The sequence below is a fragment of the Eurosta solidaginis genome, chromosome 1 (assembly GCF_040869045.1).
Source record: "Eurosta solidaginis isolate ZX-2024a chromosome 1, ASM4086904v1, whole genome shotgun sequence".
Lineage (NCBI taxonomy): Eukaryota > Metazoa > Arthropoda > Insecta > Diptera > Tephritidae > Eurosta > Eurosta solidaginis.
Window position 1 is genome coordinate 302,392,054 of NC_090319.1, and position 19,191 is coordinate 302,411,244.

The 19,191-nt window shown below is 36.6% G+C and overlaps 2 protein-coding genes across 7 annotated transcripts in view; one reads left to right on the top strand and one right to left on the bottom strand.

The window, feature by feature from the left end:
* The window catches only part of Crz (Corazonin), an 81,437-nt gene extending 73,757 nt beyond the window's left edge, over positions 1–7,680 (bottom strand). Inside the window, exon 1 of the mRNA XM_067761281.1 lies at positions 7,561–7,680. Within this exon, the coding sequence (XP_067617382.1) occupies positions 7,561–7,587 (27 nt within the window). The 5' untranslated portion in view covers positions 7,588–7,680. The remainder of the gene's footprint in view (positions 1–7,560) is intronic.
* Positions 1–19,191, top strand: part of LOC137237535 (cystinosin homolog) — a 34,548-nt gene that overhangs the window by 798 nt on the left and 14,559 nt on the right. For 2 of the 6 annotated variants that reach the window (XM_067761276.1, XM_067761279.1), the window contains exon 2: positions 6,924–7,119. The exons of 3 other annotated variants lie outside the window; for them this stretch is intronic. The gene's annotated coding sequence lies outside the window, so the exon portion shown is untranslated. The remainder of the gene's footprint in view (positions 1–6,923; positions 7,120–19,191) is intronic. One more of the 6 variants, XM_067761277.1, reaches the window with a different exon arrangement.

A 19,191-nucleotide genomic window follows, 5' to 3' on the forward strand; every position in this document is an offset into this window, starting at 1 on the left:
TTAGAAACATGTTTTTTCAATTAGAAGAAAATTTTTCTAAGCCGGGTCGTCCTTCGGCAGTGTTTGGAAAACACTCCGAGTGTATTTCTGCTATGAAAAGCTCTCAGTGAAAACTCATCTGCCTTGCAGATGCCGTTCGGAGTCGGCATAAAACAAGTAGGTCCCATCCCGCCAATTTGTAGGAAAAAAGAAATAGGAGCACGACACAAATTGGAAGAGAAGCTCGGCCTTAGATCTCTCCGGAGGTTATCGCGCTTTAAATTTTTTTTTTTTAATTATAATCCGGGCTTTTATTTTGTAACTACGAAAATTAAGGTTAAATTCGGACTTTTATTTTTCAATGACAGAATAAAAGTCCGGCAGCATAACTAAGGAACGGCTCATCCAAATTGAACGATTTTTTAACAACCGATTCTCCTAAATACCTGGATTTGAAACCTGTGGGGACACTTCGCAAATTTTGTTACAAATACTAGAAATTTGTCATCGATACACCGTAACCAACCCTCATAGTAATATACTCATACCTGTCCATTTTAAACTTGCAGCTATATTTTCGTCATAAAGTTCAGGATATTGCTACGAAATTTGATATACCACTTTCTGTAGAAACAAGAAGGATTCCGTATAAAAAAGTCGTTTCATTTCGCTGACCCGTCCCATAGTTATAATAATAATTTCTTTCTGACTAAAAAATTTTAAGTCCGGAAATATTTTTTTCTAAAGCACTGTTATTATAAAAGGAATTACATTTTGGGTCCCTGCTAAAAATTATTGCCGATTAGTTGTTTATTGCAGGTCAACACATTTAAAGAAATTGCAAAAAGTGTGAAAAGTATTTTTTATTTGATTTTGTGCTGTGGTTATTAAATAAATCATTATGGCTCTCACGTGATCCGCTGTGTCCATCTTTAATTTAGTCATTAGCGCCATAAAGTCTAGTAAAACAATTTACTAATATGTATATAAGTGTCATTTGTTTTATTTGCGTGTCTATTGGCGTGTGACATATTTATGTGTATTTTTTTTCTTAGCCCTACGTGAAAATTCGGTGACGTGTAAAAAATGCCATTTGACATTTTGCTTTATATATACTATGATTCAATTTTAAGATATTTAATGGCGGAAATTTCTAAAATACAAAAATAGCTTTATCACTCCCAAAAACGTGCTCGATCATATCCTCCTCCTTCCGGCACTTCCGTCATCTACTATCAATAACTAGGCATGCGAGACCAGATGGCAGTGTACAGTCAGAATATCATCAAATTCATATATTTCTAATGATAAGAGTAACTTTGTTAGTCTAAGCTTCTAAGATCTGCACATGATATTTGACACTTTTCAGCCCAGCACCTGAGTCCACGCCTTTCTTGCTTGCTCGATCACGTCCAACTTTTGCCATCTCTTAATCTAGGCCAATCTTATGAGGGCGTCTACGGTACAAGCTTCGAGGGATACGTCCCATTTTCGCTAGCTCATCCTGTTGTTCATTTCCATCTATTGATATGTGTCCAGGGGCCCAATGCAGATGTATGCTTCGCCATATCCGGATTATTTCCAGGGATTGCTTACACTGCAACAAGGGCCAGCGAAACGCGCCACATCTGGGTGGGTAGTTTTCATCGTCGATAACAGTGGTAGAGATTATATTACTCAATCAATTAGGTGGGATCAGAAATAAATCTACAAGTTATAATGTAATGAAGTTTTTATTGTAATTTTTTATCGACTATTTCTATTTCTAGGCTGGGTAGTCCCACCCACTATACCACGCCTTTCGCCGGCCTTGACTCTAACACATTTAAGATGTTGTGCTATACGAGATGATTGATTGCCTTAATTGCTGCTTCACTGTCAATATAAAAGTTAACGCCGCGGCGGTTTAAGCTATTTTCTGTCACTGTTTCCACTGATTTGGTTACAGGTACTACTTTCGCTTGAACAACATACAGTGCAGCTGGCAGCTTGTATAATTTATTTCAGGATAAGCACATTATACCACAGATACTAGTCCTTCCATTACTTTGGAACCAGCAGTGTGCACGTTTATGGACTAGTCTGCCATTAGGGTACCCTTGCTGGAACCATCCACCTCTGTTGTGGCTCTAACAGCCCCTTCGAAGCGCAGGTACGGAATTAGGTAGTCTCTTTGTCCAGTATTTGATGACGCTACACTAGTGTGATCTGCGCTCAAGCTGACCAGACTCATTGAGTTCTTTCTAGTTGTTAACGCTATGTTTTTCACGTGCAGGTGGATGTGCAGTATGACATTGAGTAAAACCGTCGGGGTTGGTTTTTAGAACTCCCGTAATGCTAAGCATTCATAGCCTGCATATCCCCTTAAATTTTTTTGTGGTAGGTTCTGTCCATCAAACAAGGACTCCATATTATATGATGGGCTTTACAATCCCTGTAAATTTCCAATGAGAGAGAGAGGGGGCGGTAGACCGCACGTACATCACAGCATTCTTTTAAATTCATTAAGTGCCGTTGAAGCTTTCTGCAACTTCTTTTCCACGTGGAGCTTCCACGACAACTTACCGTCTAGAATGATTCCTAGATATTTTGTTAACGGGTGTTCCTGCAAGCTTAGGCTTAGTCCAATTTGTGTGCTTATACCTTCAAGTAAACAAAACCGTGCCCACCTTCTCCGTGTTGGCGGTCAACCCGTCATTATACACAACCGTCATTGTGAAGTAATCTTGCTGCAGTTAACTTGCAGCCGATCCATCTGGTTATTGCTGGATGTACTTAAGTGTAGTTAAGACCGTTTATTATTATACATGGAAAATTTGTTTAATCGATGTATAAGAACCATCTTAATGCCAGAATGCCACTTATTATTGTTATTTTAAAATGCAATAGAAAGTGATAAGAATGCACGACATAAATCTGTCACTTTTTAGTTATGATTTTTAAATGTAATAGCTAAAATAAATTGTTGTATTTTTGTTACACAATATGCACAATAATTAAAAAAATGTCAATTAGCTAGGCTGGAATAATAAATACCCTTCTTTGGTCTATCTCAGAATTCTTTGAAGAAAGATTTTGCAAAGAATATAAACAAACATTCAAACAATTTCATGCCATAGAGGACTTTTTGATTGTGAGACAACAAGTTTTTCAAAAGATAGGATGTTATGCTATTCATTAATGATGAAGGTCATTTTGAGAAGAATTTTGCTTTGAGATATTTTTTCAAACAAATTTTGAGTTGACGGAAAATCGTTCCAATATACATCATTTATCCACCCTGTCGGAAAATCAACAAAACAAAATAAGACATTTTGAGTTCTTTTTCTGAGGAATAACGTTTTCAAACAATACCCAACGATCTTCCAGTGTGATCTTCTTACATAGTTTCCATGCCTAGCCCGCAGATTTCACAGGTACTTACAAGCACCATTTTAAATCGCATACTTTGAGTACTTTTTATTTTAAGCAAAAAAAAAGATCAAAGTAAAAAGATAACAATAGAGAGAAACAAATAGCTATATGTAAAGACCTCAGCAATAAGGTCAAATCGCATTAATGGAGCGAAAAAGGTATAAATTAGGTCTTTACGGAACTTTTGGACCAACAACATTTTCAGCTATAAATTTACACTAATAACGATTACAGGTAAAATGTAAAACATTTTTTCATGAAATTTGGTTGAGAAATTAGTGTTCGGTTTCTTTTATGAAAATTATCGCTTCCGTAAAATTATTAATTATAGCACTCAAGTAAATTTTTGTTAAAGTTTAAGCATTTTCATGACGCGATGGAAAATAAAAGTCACAAAACTGTTAATTTTTCCCAAGAATTGCATCATGGATTTGGAGTTAAAGTAAATGAATGGGGGTATGGGGTGCGAACTTAGGTGGGGTGAGGGGCAGATCCCCTCTAGGCCAAAATAAATAAATCAAGAAGCCTGCGCAAGATGAAAAATAAAGTTTTCGCATCTAGGAGGATCGATCCCTCTACCAACTCTTATTTATGTTTATTCTCAAAGCGTGATGTACCTACTAATGGAAGATTTTACCTTCGTGCCAAATCGCACCTCTTCCTAAATCCCTTAAAAGATCAACCTTATCCGATTCTTTATAACAAAAATAATATCGTCGCTCCCGGCGGCAAATAACTCCTCGATAGGGAACTATTACAATGATTTTGCTTTATTTTGGAAAATCTATAATCTATCTATAAATCTTATAAAATAAAGTCGCTAAATTCCATGTATGCAGATAACTTCACACAGAATGCTCCGATTTTAAAACGGTTTTTTGCATTTGAAATCTTAGCTACGTGAGATGGTACAGTTAATATAATTTGAAGGTAAATATTATAGGGGCGTGGCAAATTGCCGAAATGTAGTAAAAAATCATAAAATTTTTGTTTACACAGCTATAACTCATAAACGGATGGATGGATCTACTTTTCAGTAAAACTTTGAAATATTTGCCTTCGATCTGCATAAAAAAAAAATACTTGATTCCTTTCTTATATCACCCAAATTGTTTAAACAAAAGTAACATTTTTATCAAAAAATGCGTATGTGTGTTTGTTCGCTGTGAACTGTCCGCGCTAATTGCTTTTGAGTGAGGCTTGATGCGACACATACATACGTATATATATAGCATTCGCTGCGTTATTTAACTTCGGGCGTAGGTTTATAGGTATGTATGGATGTACATCACTACATAGTATAAAACAAAGTCGCTTTTTCTGTCCCTATGTCCCTTTGAATGCTCAAACCTTTAAAAATACGCAACGGATTTTGATGCGCTTTTTATAATAGATAAAGAGTGATTGAAGAGGAAGTAACGGATGAACATATTTGGCTGAAAATTGGTGGAGGGGTAGCTTAGAACCAGGAGACAGGCATAGGCTAATTTTTATCCCGTTCTGGATAGGGTCTTGAGATCAAAACGTGGACGTGGGTAATCCTGGGATATGTTTGTAAAATATGGGTATCCAATGAGTACTTTGATACGGGGTATTTTTCGTACCCGCGGGTAACTAGGGTCTCGAGATATAAGCGAAAACGTGGACGCGGGTACCCCTAGAATGTGTTTATAGAATATGGATAACGAATGAAAGCTGTTGATGAGTGCTTTAGTACAGGGTAGTTTTCATACCTATTGGTGACTAGGGTCTCGAGATATAGGCCAAAACGTGCATCGGGGTAACACTAGGATGTGTTTTTACATTATGGGTATCAAATTGAAACTGTTGATGAGTGCTTTAGTACAGAGTAATTTTTATACCGCTGGGTGACTAGGGTCTCAAGATATGGGCAAAACCTGGACCCGGATACCCCTAGAATATGTGTGTAATATGGATATCAAATGAAAGTTGTTGCTGAGAGCTTTAAAGTAATTTTTATTGTGATATTCGATTTAGTTGCATTAACCTGGCAAAACTGATAAATGTGCATGCGAATCCGAAATAAAGACATGAATTAATAATACCCACATAACTATTTACATACGTCCTATTCGATTTGCCTGGCAATAAGGGATGAAGAAGAATGGGAAGAACTTTAGAGAAGAGAAAAGAGAGAAGAAGGAGACTGAGAAAGAGATAGAGTGAGACGAAAATTGAGATAGATGTAGCGAAAATACGGAGGGAGGAGTGAATAAAAGGATTAAGAAAAAGTGCGGAGGGAGAGGGGGCAGAGCTAGACGGAAAACGCGTATTAAAATGTTGGAGATAGACCAAATTTAAGGCAGAACAACATCTGACGGGTCTGCTAGTGTTTATATAAATGAAGTGGAACTGTAATGTGATTGTAAAAATTAACTGTAAAAAAAGATGAACGACAGCTCAGTGAATTTGTTCTCAAGCTATTACTTAGTAAAAAATCACGTCTGGTTACCATTTTTTTTGCGCCACTATTTAACTAGTAATGTTAAAGGGGTCGACTCTATTGAAAGTTTTTAAAGGCGCAAAGCGCGATAACCAACGAAGATATTGTAACGAATTTACTGCAGTTCCGCTTATTTGCAACCTTCTGCTAACGTTCGAATCACTAAACTGCTGAATAAATAACTCCAATATTCGATAATGCAGAATGGTCGTTATTAGACTACTTTCAAAATAACACTTCTATTGCTCGACAGATAGCGTGCCTAAATCAAACTGACTTGTCGTGCCTCAACTGTTGCCGCTTTTATACTGTCCGGTTTCCTCGCCGACATATTTCTCGGCGCTCCTATTTCCAGAATTTACTAGTTAATTATCGGCTATAGATTTCTCAGCTATAACTACAGATGCACGAGTTTATAGCTTCTCTCATACCCCATGCGCGTGTATATGTGAGTGATACTTGCACAATTATTGCATACTTTCGGGAGTATCGCAGATATATGCATGTGGTTGTACGTTGCTTCTCCGCTGCGTGTACGTACATATGTGTAGACATAATGATTGATTCGTTTATGTAGATACAAGTGACTGCCTGCTTTATTGTTGTTGTGGCCTCATTTACTTAGCATCAGACTAGTGATGTGAGTATCACTTGTGTCACTAATATTCGTCACAATATGTTCTGGCCTAGTTTCTCTTCCGATTTGTGTCGTGCTCTTTTTACTTTTTTCTACAAATTTACGGGACAGGAACTACATGTTTTACGCCGACTTCGAACGGCATCTGCAAAGCAGATGACTTTTCACTGCGAAGCTTTTCATTGCAGAGATACACTCGAAGTGTTTTTGCCAAATCACTGCCGAGGGGCCACCTCGCTTAGAAAAGCTTTGTTTTCTTTAATTGCAGAAACGTGTTTCTAAATATTTGATGTTACTTTGCCCGGAGCTTAAACCCAGAATCGTCGTTGTGATAGGCGGAGCACGCCACCATCACTGCAAAAACTAGTATGATTTGTGCCGTATCAACCGAGGGATGCTTCTGTACCATATTGAAACATTTATTTACAGGATATAATTTGAAGACTGGTGAAATTAATGCAACCACGACACTGACGAACGGGTAACCGAGAACGCGCACAGAACGCGCTCAAGTTATAAAGGAAACACCAGCAGCTAAATTAACTGCGCCGCATGCAGAACCTTAGCGCATCTATTTCGGGCATTATGAATACGTGATTGTTCAAACTAGGTTTGGAAAAAATTGGTATAGTCCAACACGCTAAAACAAGAATATTTACCCTATATGTAGGATATAAAAGTGGATATATATTTTAAAAGCTGTTTACTTAGATGGGTATAAAAAATCTTATTTCTAAAGTAAAGCTTTCGTTCAGCTTTCAATTTTTTATTTACAAATGCTTGTTGTCTAACAGCTGCAGTGTACTAAACAAACATTTAAACTGTAGCATTCACTGTCAAGAACAATTATTTATTATTGATATTATTACATTGCTCGTACTTATTTATTAATACTTTCGTGATTTAGCACGGTCGTAAAAGAAAAACGTTTTGCGCAGGGCCATATGAAATTAGTTGTTTTAATTAAATAATTTTAAAATTCATATACCTAACTGGATCAGTGCACAAAAAAATTCAGAATTATGAAAAATTAAATGTTAATGAAAACAAAAAAATAAAAACTTACAGCGAAAACGAAAATAGTAGAAAACATTATCCGGCAGAAAAAAAACAGAGAAGTTGCTCAGATTAATCAACCGGGATGACTTCTTTATTCAGCTTCAATCTGTTTTGAGCTTGATACGATCACCTCTAGCCCAATTATGTTTTTATTTACCGAAATTTCAGCAACTACTGGTAGCATGGAACTTGAAATTGTAAAAAGGATCTGAAAAGTTGACTGAATTTTTTGTAACATAAACCAACGTTTTCAAAATCAATTTGCGAAATGGCCAATCAATTATACATATATGAAAGACCGGAAATAAAAAAGAGCCAGGCGAATCCATACCAGGTGATGGCAAAGCGAATTGAACCCATTCGCCGTGCAGAAGAATGTCAACCCAAAAGAAAATTTTAATTGATTTCGATTAACTGACATAATAAAGCACAAATCACCTACCCAGATTACGCATTCACGAGTTCAAAATTGCTTCGTTAGGCGCATCTACGTCACAGTTGACCCTTGAGCGAATGAAAAAAGAGCTAAAGGAAAAAGGTCAATTCATACGTCATAAAAACAGCTGATCTAATGGCGGGTTCGAATCGAGCTCAAGGCCTAACAATAATTTTTTATCATTATTATTGTTATGATAAATTTTTTTCTTAATTGAAAAAATGTTTAAATTAGAATAGAAGAAAGAAAAAACTTAGACAACTGCCAAAGCTCGTTGTATAGATCCATTTCGGGAACTGCTAAATTCCTTCATCGGCAATGTTTAGGCGCCGCTGCTATAACCATTCAGCCATTACAGCAGTTTTTTGTTTGTCTTTATTAACCATACTTCTATTCCGGTTCGTGCCAATTGATATTCACAACACTGCGACATCTGTTGCAGAATGGATGTGAAAATTGGACTTGTTTGATGGCAATGCTGCCATAGTGTCATATTTTATTGACACTTTTTACCCGTGCTCTGGGATGTATTAACAATTTTTGTTGTTATATCGGCTTACTGATTTTTTCTTTCTTCTATTCTAATTTAAAAATTTTTTCAATTAAGAAAAAAATTTATCATAACAATAATAATGATAAAAAATTATTGTTAGGCCTTGAGCTCGATTCGAACCCGTGATCTTACAAATCAGTAGGCCGATATAACAACAAAAATAGCTGATCTAATGTTTACATGCGCATTGCGCAATCTTCTTGTGTGAATTGTGATAATAAAGTACAAGGCACTGTATGGAAAATAATCAAAAAGAACCAATCAGCTGTTGGGATAACAACACCTGGTACTGAATTCGCCTTGTTTTAAGAGTGAGTAAAAGAAAAACCAAGGCGAATTCATTACAGGTGGTGTTATCCCATCAGCTGATTGCTTCTTCTTGATAATTTTCCATACAAAGCCTTGTACAACAAAATGTCAGTTAATCGAAATCTATGAAAATTTTCTTTTGATTTGACATTCATCTGCACGGCGAATTGATTGAATTCGCTTTGCCACTACCTGGTATAGATTCGCCTTGAGAAAAACGTATCAAAATATGCGTAAAGCCGAAGTATCAAGGCGTGTAATCACTACACGATGTTTCCCTGCAAAAATCGTTGGATCATGTGGTCCACTGGAGTACTTACCATTATACTTCACTGTAATGCAGCAATGGACCAACTCATGTTTCTACACAAACATATTGTAAGCCGATCATTGCTCGTTTTTAACGATTGTAATCACTACACGATTTTATTGCACTGTGGGTACTCCATGGATTACTGTGATATAATGCGGAGCTGGAGTATATGGTCCAGTCCTAGGACATCGCAATGTTAATTGGACCATATTTTTTGTATGAATTGTGGTTAATTTTGGAGCACTCGGTTGGTCCATAGCGAGTACTCCATATATGCATGCATGGAGTACTCGCGAGTTTTGCAGGAATGTCAGTCAATCGAAATCAATTCAAATTTTCTTATGACTTGACATTCTTCTGCACGGCGAATTGGTTGTATTGGCTTTGCCAAGTACAAAAAAAAGTTGGTAAAAGTGTGACTCCCCATGCAACCATTGAAATCATTGAAACAAAAATCTTAATTTTTTAAATGAATGCGGAACCCTCGTGAATTTCCCAATATTCTTCTTTTTTTATTATAGAAAGCATATATGTACTACTCCCATATTGCTAATAGAAAATGCTCGCAGTGTGTTTTGAATTCGAAATCAAAACAAGACAGCCTATTAAATTTTTGTGATTGTAGCAGCATAAGTGTAACAAAAAAAATTTTATTTAGGTACATTCGATTAATGAATACAAAAACAAAAACGTTTAAACAGCAATATATCGGCACTCTAATGTTTGGGAATGTACCTAGCCTTTTGTAGCAATATAGGAGTATTACATACATATATGATCTAAAGTTCAGGAAAATAATTTGATGAATGTTCAAACACAATTTCGAAAAATTTATAAATTGTAGCTCAATCAATTTAATCCTAATAAATAATAAAATCTAAGCCTGCCGAAATACGCATTGATTTTTGACAATTTTTTCCCAAAGGGTGTTTCAGACTGTTTTCCATTTAAATAATAAAACAGACAATTTAAAACACCCTTCGGAGAAAAATTTCTAAAGTCAATGCGAATTCCGAGAGACATAACTTTTACTATGCTGAACTAAAATTGATTGGATAACAAAACTGGAAACTTAACGAGTTTTCGAAATTTTTCAATAACGTTTTCGTGATTATTTTGCATAGTTTCAGTTACACAACACAAGCAATTTTTTTTATTATATCACATTTACACTGCACCAAATGCGTTATTTTGGGCAGGCATGCTTAACCAACGAAAAGATATCATTTCGTTACGATAATCAACGTTAATAAACGAAACGAAGTCATTTCGTTTCGTTTATTAACGTTAAGATCGTCAAATTAACGAAATGATTTCGTTTCGTTTTCTGCCATATCAAAAGGAAATCAAATCGTTTATGTTGATTATTAATTTCAAACTATGCTGGCAAAGCTGATTGATGGCGGAGTCATTAAAGGTGAAAGCATTATCCAAGCTGATTGCAACTTTTCTCATGAATTTTGACAGTACGAACATTTCTCAGAGTATTTTTGACATTACCACCAACGAATTACACAAACAAATTACATAGAGTTTGTGTGTGTATGTGCGCTCGTTGTTGCCACCTTACGGCTTCACCATGGCTATAGCATTGCCAGCACAATTCAAACATAAAGTATCACGTTTAGCTTTCGTTTCGGTTAAAAACGAGATACAATTTATCTTGATAATTTCTTTATCGATAATATTTCGAAGTGTTTCAACGGAAACGGTGGAAATTTTTTGATAAACGATTAGCTTAACGTTAAGGTGCATCCCTGATTTTGGGTGAAATATATCAAATGCAACGCATTTCCTCATTCAAATCGCATTTCCGAATTAGTAATTTCATCACTTTTTGGCGCATTTGACCTGCAAATGTAGTCCACATATCCGATCCACAAACGCTTTTGACATTTCCTTACTAAAAGCAACCCGGCAAGAACATAATGGTTAAACAACGCATCATAAACTTAGTGCTGTACCAGAGCTATAAATACCAGTTTCTCCTAGCAAAACGGACAAATCTGTGGATGAATCCAATGTAAACGCTTTCAAATTACTCATTTATAGTTACGCATTTGACGATAGTGTAAATGTAATACTAAAATATTGAAAAAAAGAAGAATATAGTTTATGAAATTTCAAGGAATTTGCAGTGTTACGTACCTTTTTGTTAATTGTTTCAATATTAAAAAATCTTCTTACGCGATTTTACAAAACAAAATACAAACATGATTTAAAAGCAATTGACTGATATATTGTTACTTAATGGTAATCTTAGATGTGAAGCATACTATAAATAAAATGTTATCGCATACGTGATATGTGAAAATATTAACAAAAACAATTTATTACTACATTCATATTTCATTGGACGTGATAGATTAGACTTTAATCTTATCATTTATCTATTGCAATATATATTTCACTCGATTCTTTAGCAATTAATGTTTCTTTTTAGGTAATGAAACCGATTCAAAGTAGCGTTCCAGTCTTAGACCTAGTTTTTATATAACGAGATTATCTCAATTTTTGTACTTAACTCCTAAAAGTTAATTAAATAACTGGATTTCCCGTATATGTACATTTTTCCATTCGATATATTTTACACAGCATTTAGTTACTTCCTTAAGTTCCGGCAGTATATAACTGCCCATAGTTAGAAACCTAGTGTGTGCTAGATCTGGGCATTCACGCAAGCAGTGTGCGACTGTTTCTTTGCTGCCATCCACGCCGCAGCTCCTGCGAATGCTGTTAAAAGTGATCCCCATTCTCTCAGTATGCAGGCCAAGCGGTTAGTGGCCCGTTATTTTGACAGTGGTCATAAATATTTCTTTACTTGACTTATTTAGTATGTTCTCTGCTCGTAATTCGGCCAGGTTTGCTTAATTATCTTGCAGGCGTTCGAGGAGTACCAGTTGGAGATTGCTAACTCCTTGAATCTGTTATATATTTTTCTTTTAATTAATGTAATTGGACGATGCATCTTGACTCGGCAGCCTCCATCAGTGCCCTTGCCTTTGCAAGTTCGTCTGCCTTCTCGATGCCTCGATGTTCCTGCGACCAGGTACTCATATAAGGGTTCTGTTTGCGAAAGTAAGCTGCGGCTTGAAACGATGCTGACGGCCTAAGAAGAAGTGAGTAGATGCACACCTCGCCCCCCCCCCCCCCCACCCCCTCCACCAAGTCCTCCGATAGGAGCGTACATGCTCTCTCTATACCCAAACTTCTGCTTGGAAGATACAATCAAAATTGGGTAGACAGACTGACAGCCGTCCTTAAAATGTTCGTAGAAGACATCTTAAGATGTTGATGAGGACACCTGCTCACACACCGCACTCCATTTTGGAACCGTTGGTGTAGACTGAAATTGCGTTGCTTTGCACCCTGTCGCCTCTCCAGTCACTTCTTGATGGGGAGTTACAGTGACTACAATATGGATTCGTATATTCACATTCCCTTTTTTTGATTATGCGCATGATCTTTCGCTCAACGATTAATTACGTCAAGCAATGCGAACATTTCTTTGAGTGACTGTATGAATACGTGTATTCCATTAAAAGTTACATATATAAGTACTTACTTTCTCGAAGTTTTGCTAGGCTATGTAAATATGTTTTGTGTTGACAAATGACGTGGTCATTGCAGAAATCAATTGGCGTTCGGTCATTTCAATAAACATTAATGCGATAATTTTAGCACGTTCAGTATAGATTTTTTTTTTCAATTAAAATGGGTGAACGTCTCGGAACTCAATCACGTTTTCGAAGTCTGAAGTATATATTTACACATACATATGTATGTAGTACACGTGCTCTTTATAATCAGTTGTAACGCTTAATTGAAAAAAAAAACTTAACTATATGTAAACAATATGGATATAGATTCCATGCCCATCGGTCCGTTCGGCCATCTACCCCTCCACGGTAACCCAAGCAAAACTTAGATATAGCAAACATAGGCTCGTTGTAACTTAGGCCACTTTTCCTTACACATCTATCTTTCAAATGAGTAATCCAACGATAGTTTTTATACTCAGTTGAGCAGAGCTCACAGAGTATATTAACTTTGATTGGATAACGGTTGGTTGTACAGGTATAAAGGAATCGAAATAGATATAGACTTCCATATATCAAAATCATCAGTATCGAAAAAAAATTCGATTGAACCATGTCCGTCCGTTAACACGAGAACTTGAGTAAATGTTGAGGTATCTGGATGAAATTTGGTATGTAGGTTCTTGGGCACTCACTCAGATCGCTATTTAAAATGAACGATATCGGACTATAACCACGCCCACTTTTTCGATATCGAAAATTTCGAAAACTCGAAAAAGTGCGATAATTCATTACCAAATACGGATAAAGCGATGAAACTTGGTAGGTGAGTTCAACTTATGACGCAGAATAGAAAACTTGTAAAATTTTGAACAATGGGCGTGGCACCGCCCACTTTTAAAAGAAGGTAATTTAGAAGTTTTGCAAGCTTTAATTTGGCAGTCCTTGAAGATATCATGATGAAATTTGGCAAGAACGTTACTCTTATTACTGTATATACGCTTAATAAAAATTAGCAAAATCGGAGGACGACCACGCCCACTTTTTGAAAAAAAAATTTTTTAAGTCAAATTTTAAAAGAAAAGTTAATATCTTTACAGTATATAAGTAAATTTTGTCAACATTCAACTCCAGTAATGATATGGTGCAACAAAATACAAAAATTAAAGAAACTTTCAAAATGGGCGTGGCTCCGCCCTTTTTCATTTAATTTGTCTAAGATACTTTTAATGCCATATGTCGAACAAAACATTACCAATCCTTGTGAAATTTGATAGAGGCTTAGATTCTAGGACGATAACTGTTTTCTGCGAAAAAGGGCGAAATCGGTTGAAGCCACGCCCAGTTTTTATACACAGTCGACCGTCTGTCCTTCCGCTCGGCCTTTAACACGATAACTTCATCAAAACTTGATATATTTTTACTAAACTCAATTCACGTACTTATCTGAACTCACTTTATATTGGTGTAAAAAATGGCCAAAATCCGACTATGACCACGCCCACTTAATAATATACCAAATACGAAAAAGGTATGAAACATGGTAATTGGATTGGTCTATTGACGCAAAATATAACTTTAGAAAAAAACTTTGTAAAATGGGTGTGACATATTAAGTAGAAGAAAATGAAAAAGTTTTGCAGGGCCAAATCAAAAGCCCTTGGAATCTTGGAAGGATAACTGTTCGTGGTATTACATATATAAATAAATTAGCGGTATCTAACAGATGATGTTCTGGGTCACCCTGGTCCACATTTTGGTCGATATCTCGAAAACGCCTTCACATATACAACTACCACCAATCCTTTTTACAATCCTCATTAATACCTTTAATTTGATACCCATATCGTACAAACACATTACAGAGTCACCCTGGTCACCCTGGTCCACCTTTATGGCGATATCTCGACAAGGCGTCCACCTATAGAACTAAGGCCCACTCCCTTTTAAAATACTCATTATCACCTTTCGTTTGATACCCAAAATGGTCAAACGCATTCTACAGTCACCCCTGGTCCACCTTTATGGCGATATCTCGAAAAGGCGTCCACCCATAGAACTAAGGCCCACTCCCTTTTAAAATACTCATTAACACCTTTCATTTGATACCCATATCGTACAAACATATTCTAGAGTCACCCCTGGTCCACCTTTATGGCGATATCTCGAAAAGGCGTCCACCTATAGAACTAAGGCCCACGCTCTTTTAAAATACACATTAACGCCTTTCATTTGATAGCCATAACGTACAAACAAATTCTAGAGTCACCCCTGGTCCACCTTTATGTCCATATCTCGAAAAGGCGTCCACCTATAGAACTAAGACCCACTCCCTTTTAAAACACTCATTAACACCTTTCATTTGATAGCCATATCGTACAAACAAATTCTAGAGTCACCCCTTTTCCACCTTTATGGCGATATCTCGAAAAGGCGTCCACCCATAGAACTAAGGCCCACTCCCTTTTAAAATACTCATTAACACCTTTCGTTTGATACCCATATTGTACAAACGCATTCTACAGTCACCCCTGGTCCACCTTTATGGCGATATCTCGAAAAGGCGTCCACCCATAGAACTAAGTCCCACTCCCTTTTAAAATACTCATTAACACCTTTCATTTAATACCCATATCGTACAAACATATTCTAGAGTCACCCCTGGCCCACCTTTATGGCGATATCTCGAAACGGCGTCCACCTATAGAACTTAGGCCCACTCCCTTTTAAAATACTCATTAACACTTTCATTTGATACCCATATCGTACAAACAAATTCTAGAGTCAACCCTGATCCACCTTTATGGCGATATCTCGAAAAGGCGTCCACCTATAGAACTAAGGCCCACGCCCTTTTAAAATACTCATTAACACCTTTCATTTGATACCCATATCGTACAAACATATTCTAGAGTCACCCCTGGTCCACCTTTATGGCGATATCTCGAAAAGGCGTCCACCCATAGAACTAAGGCCCACTCCCTTTTAAAATACTCATTAACACCTTTCATTTAATACCCATATCGTACAAACATATTCTAGAGTCACCCCTGGCCCACCTTTATGGCGATATCTCGAAACGGCGTCCACCTATAGAACTTAGGCCCACTCCCTTTTAAAATACTCATTAACACTTTCATTTGATACCCATATCGTACAAACAAATTCTAGAGTCAGTCCTTTTCCACCTTTATGGCGATATCTCGAAAAGGCGTCCACCCATAGAACTAAGGCCCACTCCCTTTTAAAATACTCATTAACACCTTTCATTTGATACCCATATCGTACAAACATATTCTAGAGTCACCCCTGGTCCACCTTTATGGCGATATCTCGAAACGGCGTCCACCTATAGAACTTAGGCCCACTCCCTTTTAAAATACTCATTAACACTTTCATTTGATACCCATATCGTACAAACAAATTCTAGAGTCAACCCTGATCCACCTTTATGGCGATATCTCGAAAAGGCGTCCACCTATAGAACTAAGGCCCACGCTCTTTTAAAATACACATTAACGCCTTTCATTTGATACCCATATCGTACAAACAAATTCTAGAGTCACCCCTGGTCCACCTTTATGTCCATATCTCGAAAAGGCGTCCACCTATAGAACTAAGACCCACTCCCTTTTAAAACACTCATTAACACCTTTCATTTGATACCCATATCGTACAAACATATTCTAGAGTCACCCCTGGCCCACCTTTATGGCGATATCTCGAAACGGCGTCCACCTATAGAACTTAGGCCCACTCCCTTTTAAAATACTCATTAACACTTTCATTTGATACCCATATCGTACAAACAAATTCTAGAGTCAACCCTGATCCACCTTTATGGCGATATCTCGAAAAGGCGTCCACCTATAGAACTAAGGTCCACGCCCTTTTAAAATACTCATTAACACCTTTCATTTGATACCCATATCGTACAAACAAATTCTAGAGTCACCCCTGGTCCACCTTTATGACCATATCTCGAAAAGGCGTCCACCTATAGAACTAAGACCCACTCCCTTTTAAAACACTCATTAACACCTTTCATTTGATAGCCATATCGTACAAACAAATTCTAGAGTCACCCCTGCTCCACCTTTATGGCGATATCTCTAAAAGGCGTCCACCCATAGAACTAAGGCCCACTCCCTTTTAAAGTATTCATTAACACCTTTCGTTTGATACCCATATTGTACAAACGCATTCTACAGTCACCCCTGGTCCACCTTTATGGCGATATCTCGAAAAGGCGTCCACCCATAGAACTAAGGCCCACTCCCTTTTAAAATACTCATTAACACCTTTCATTTGATACCCATATCGTACAAACAAATTCTAGAGTCAACCCTGATCCACCTTTATGGCGATATCCCTAAATGGCGTCCACCTATAGAACTATGGCCCACTCCCTCTTAAAATACTCTTTAATACCTTCCATTTGATACACATGTCATACAAACACATTCCAGGTTTACCCTAGGTTCATTTTACTACGAAATGATTTTCCCTTATTTTGTCTCCATAGCTCTCAGCTGAGTATGTAATGTTCGGTTACACCCGAACTTATCCTTCCTTACTTGTTATATATATGTATATTTTTTTTTTTTTTTTTTTGTGGACCATCGAAGGCTATCAATAGCTTTCAAAAACGACCAAAACCCTTCGATGGTGGGACTATCGATAGTTCTCTAATTCTCCTTATATGTGTTTTTAATTACCCAGCACTGGTTTTGGGCAGCAAAGTTTGCACAAACGGAACGCTTGAGGGTATTAGAAAATATTAAAAAATATTAGCCAGTCTAATGTACAATCGTTACTAGAGATTGATATAACTCAACTTTTTGTGGGCAGCCCTTAATAACACTTTTATAAATTGATGTGTCGCTGAACAATCCAGACGCACTTCGTTTACATTAAATGCTTCAATTGTTTGGAATTTCCTCATTTCCGAGCAGTAAAATATCAATTAAATACATTGTATGAAGCATAAATGCGCAATCTCGATCCCACTGTTTACTTCTCCTTCTAAGTAAGTTTTTTTCCAATTTTGAACGACCGGATTTGAATGCCGTCTCGCCGCATATTTTTAAGAACCTTCTTAATTTATTTTTATTAAATTAATTAATTATTTTCCTTATTGACAACAAAATTATTTTGTCAAATAAAAATAATGCATTCGGACAGACCTGCTGTCCATCATCAGCGACGCGCTAGGACGCGTCAATAAGGAAAATAATTAATAATTAATTAATTTAATAAATTAATTAATATACTACAAACTTAAGGTTCTACTATTTGATAAGTGAATAGTGCTTACTTTGTTTTAAAAAAAATTAGATATAAGTCGGTATAATGTAGTAAAGCAAGCATGAAAATACAACGTTTTCCAAAAATCCCCGACATCTATTTCAGCCTGTATCATCTATAAATCTTATAAAATAAAGTCGCTAAATGCCATGTATGCAGATAACTTCACACAGAATACTCCGATTTTGAAACGGTTTTTTGCATTTGAAAGCTTAGCTACGTGAGATGGCACAGTTAATATAATTTGAAGATATATATTATAGGGGCGTGGCAAATTGCCAAAATGTAGCAAAAAATCATAAAATTTTTGTTTACACAGCTATAACTCATAAACGGATGGATGGATTTCAAAAATTCTACTTTTCAGTAAAACTTTGAAATATTTACCTTCGATCTGCATCAAAAAAATACTTGATTCCTTTCTTATATCACCCAAATTGTTTAAACAAAAGTAACATTTTTTATCAAAAAATGCGTATGTGTGTTTGTTTGCTGTGAACTGTCCGCGCTAAATGCTTTTGAGTGAGGCTTGATGCGACACATACATACGTATATATATAGCATTCGCTGCGTTATTTAACTTCGGGCGTAGGTTTATAGGTATGTATGGATGTACATCACTACATAGTATAAAACAAAGTCGCTTTTTCTGTCCCAATGTCCCTTTGAATGCTTAAACCTTTAAAAATACGCAACGGATTTTGATGCGCTTTTTATAATAGATAAAGAGTGATTGAAGAGGAAGTAACGGATGAACATATTTGGCTGAAAATTGGTGGAGTGGTAGCTTAGAACCAGGAGACAGGCATAGGCTAATTTTTATCCCGTTCTGGATAGGGTCTTGAGATCAAAACGTGGACGTGGGTAATCCTGGGATATGTTTGTACAATATAGGTATCGAATGAGTACTTTGATACGGGGTATTTTTCGTACCCGCGGGTAACTAGGGTCTCGAGATATAAGCGAAAACGTGGACGCGGGTACTCCTAGAATGTGTTTATAGAATATGGATAACGAATGAAAGCTGTTGATGAGTGCTTTAGTACAGGATAGTTTTCATACCTATTTGTGAAGGGTCTCGAGATATAGGATAAATCGTGCATCGGGGTAACACTAGGATGTGTTTTTACATTATGGGTATCAAATTGAAGCCGTTGATGAGTGCTTTAGTACAGAGTAAT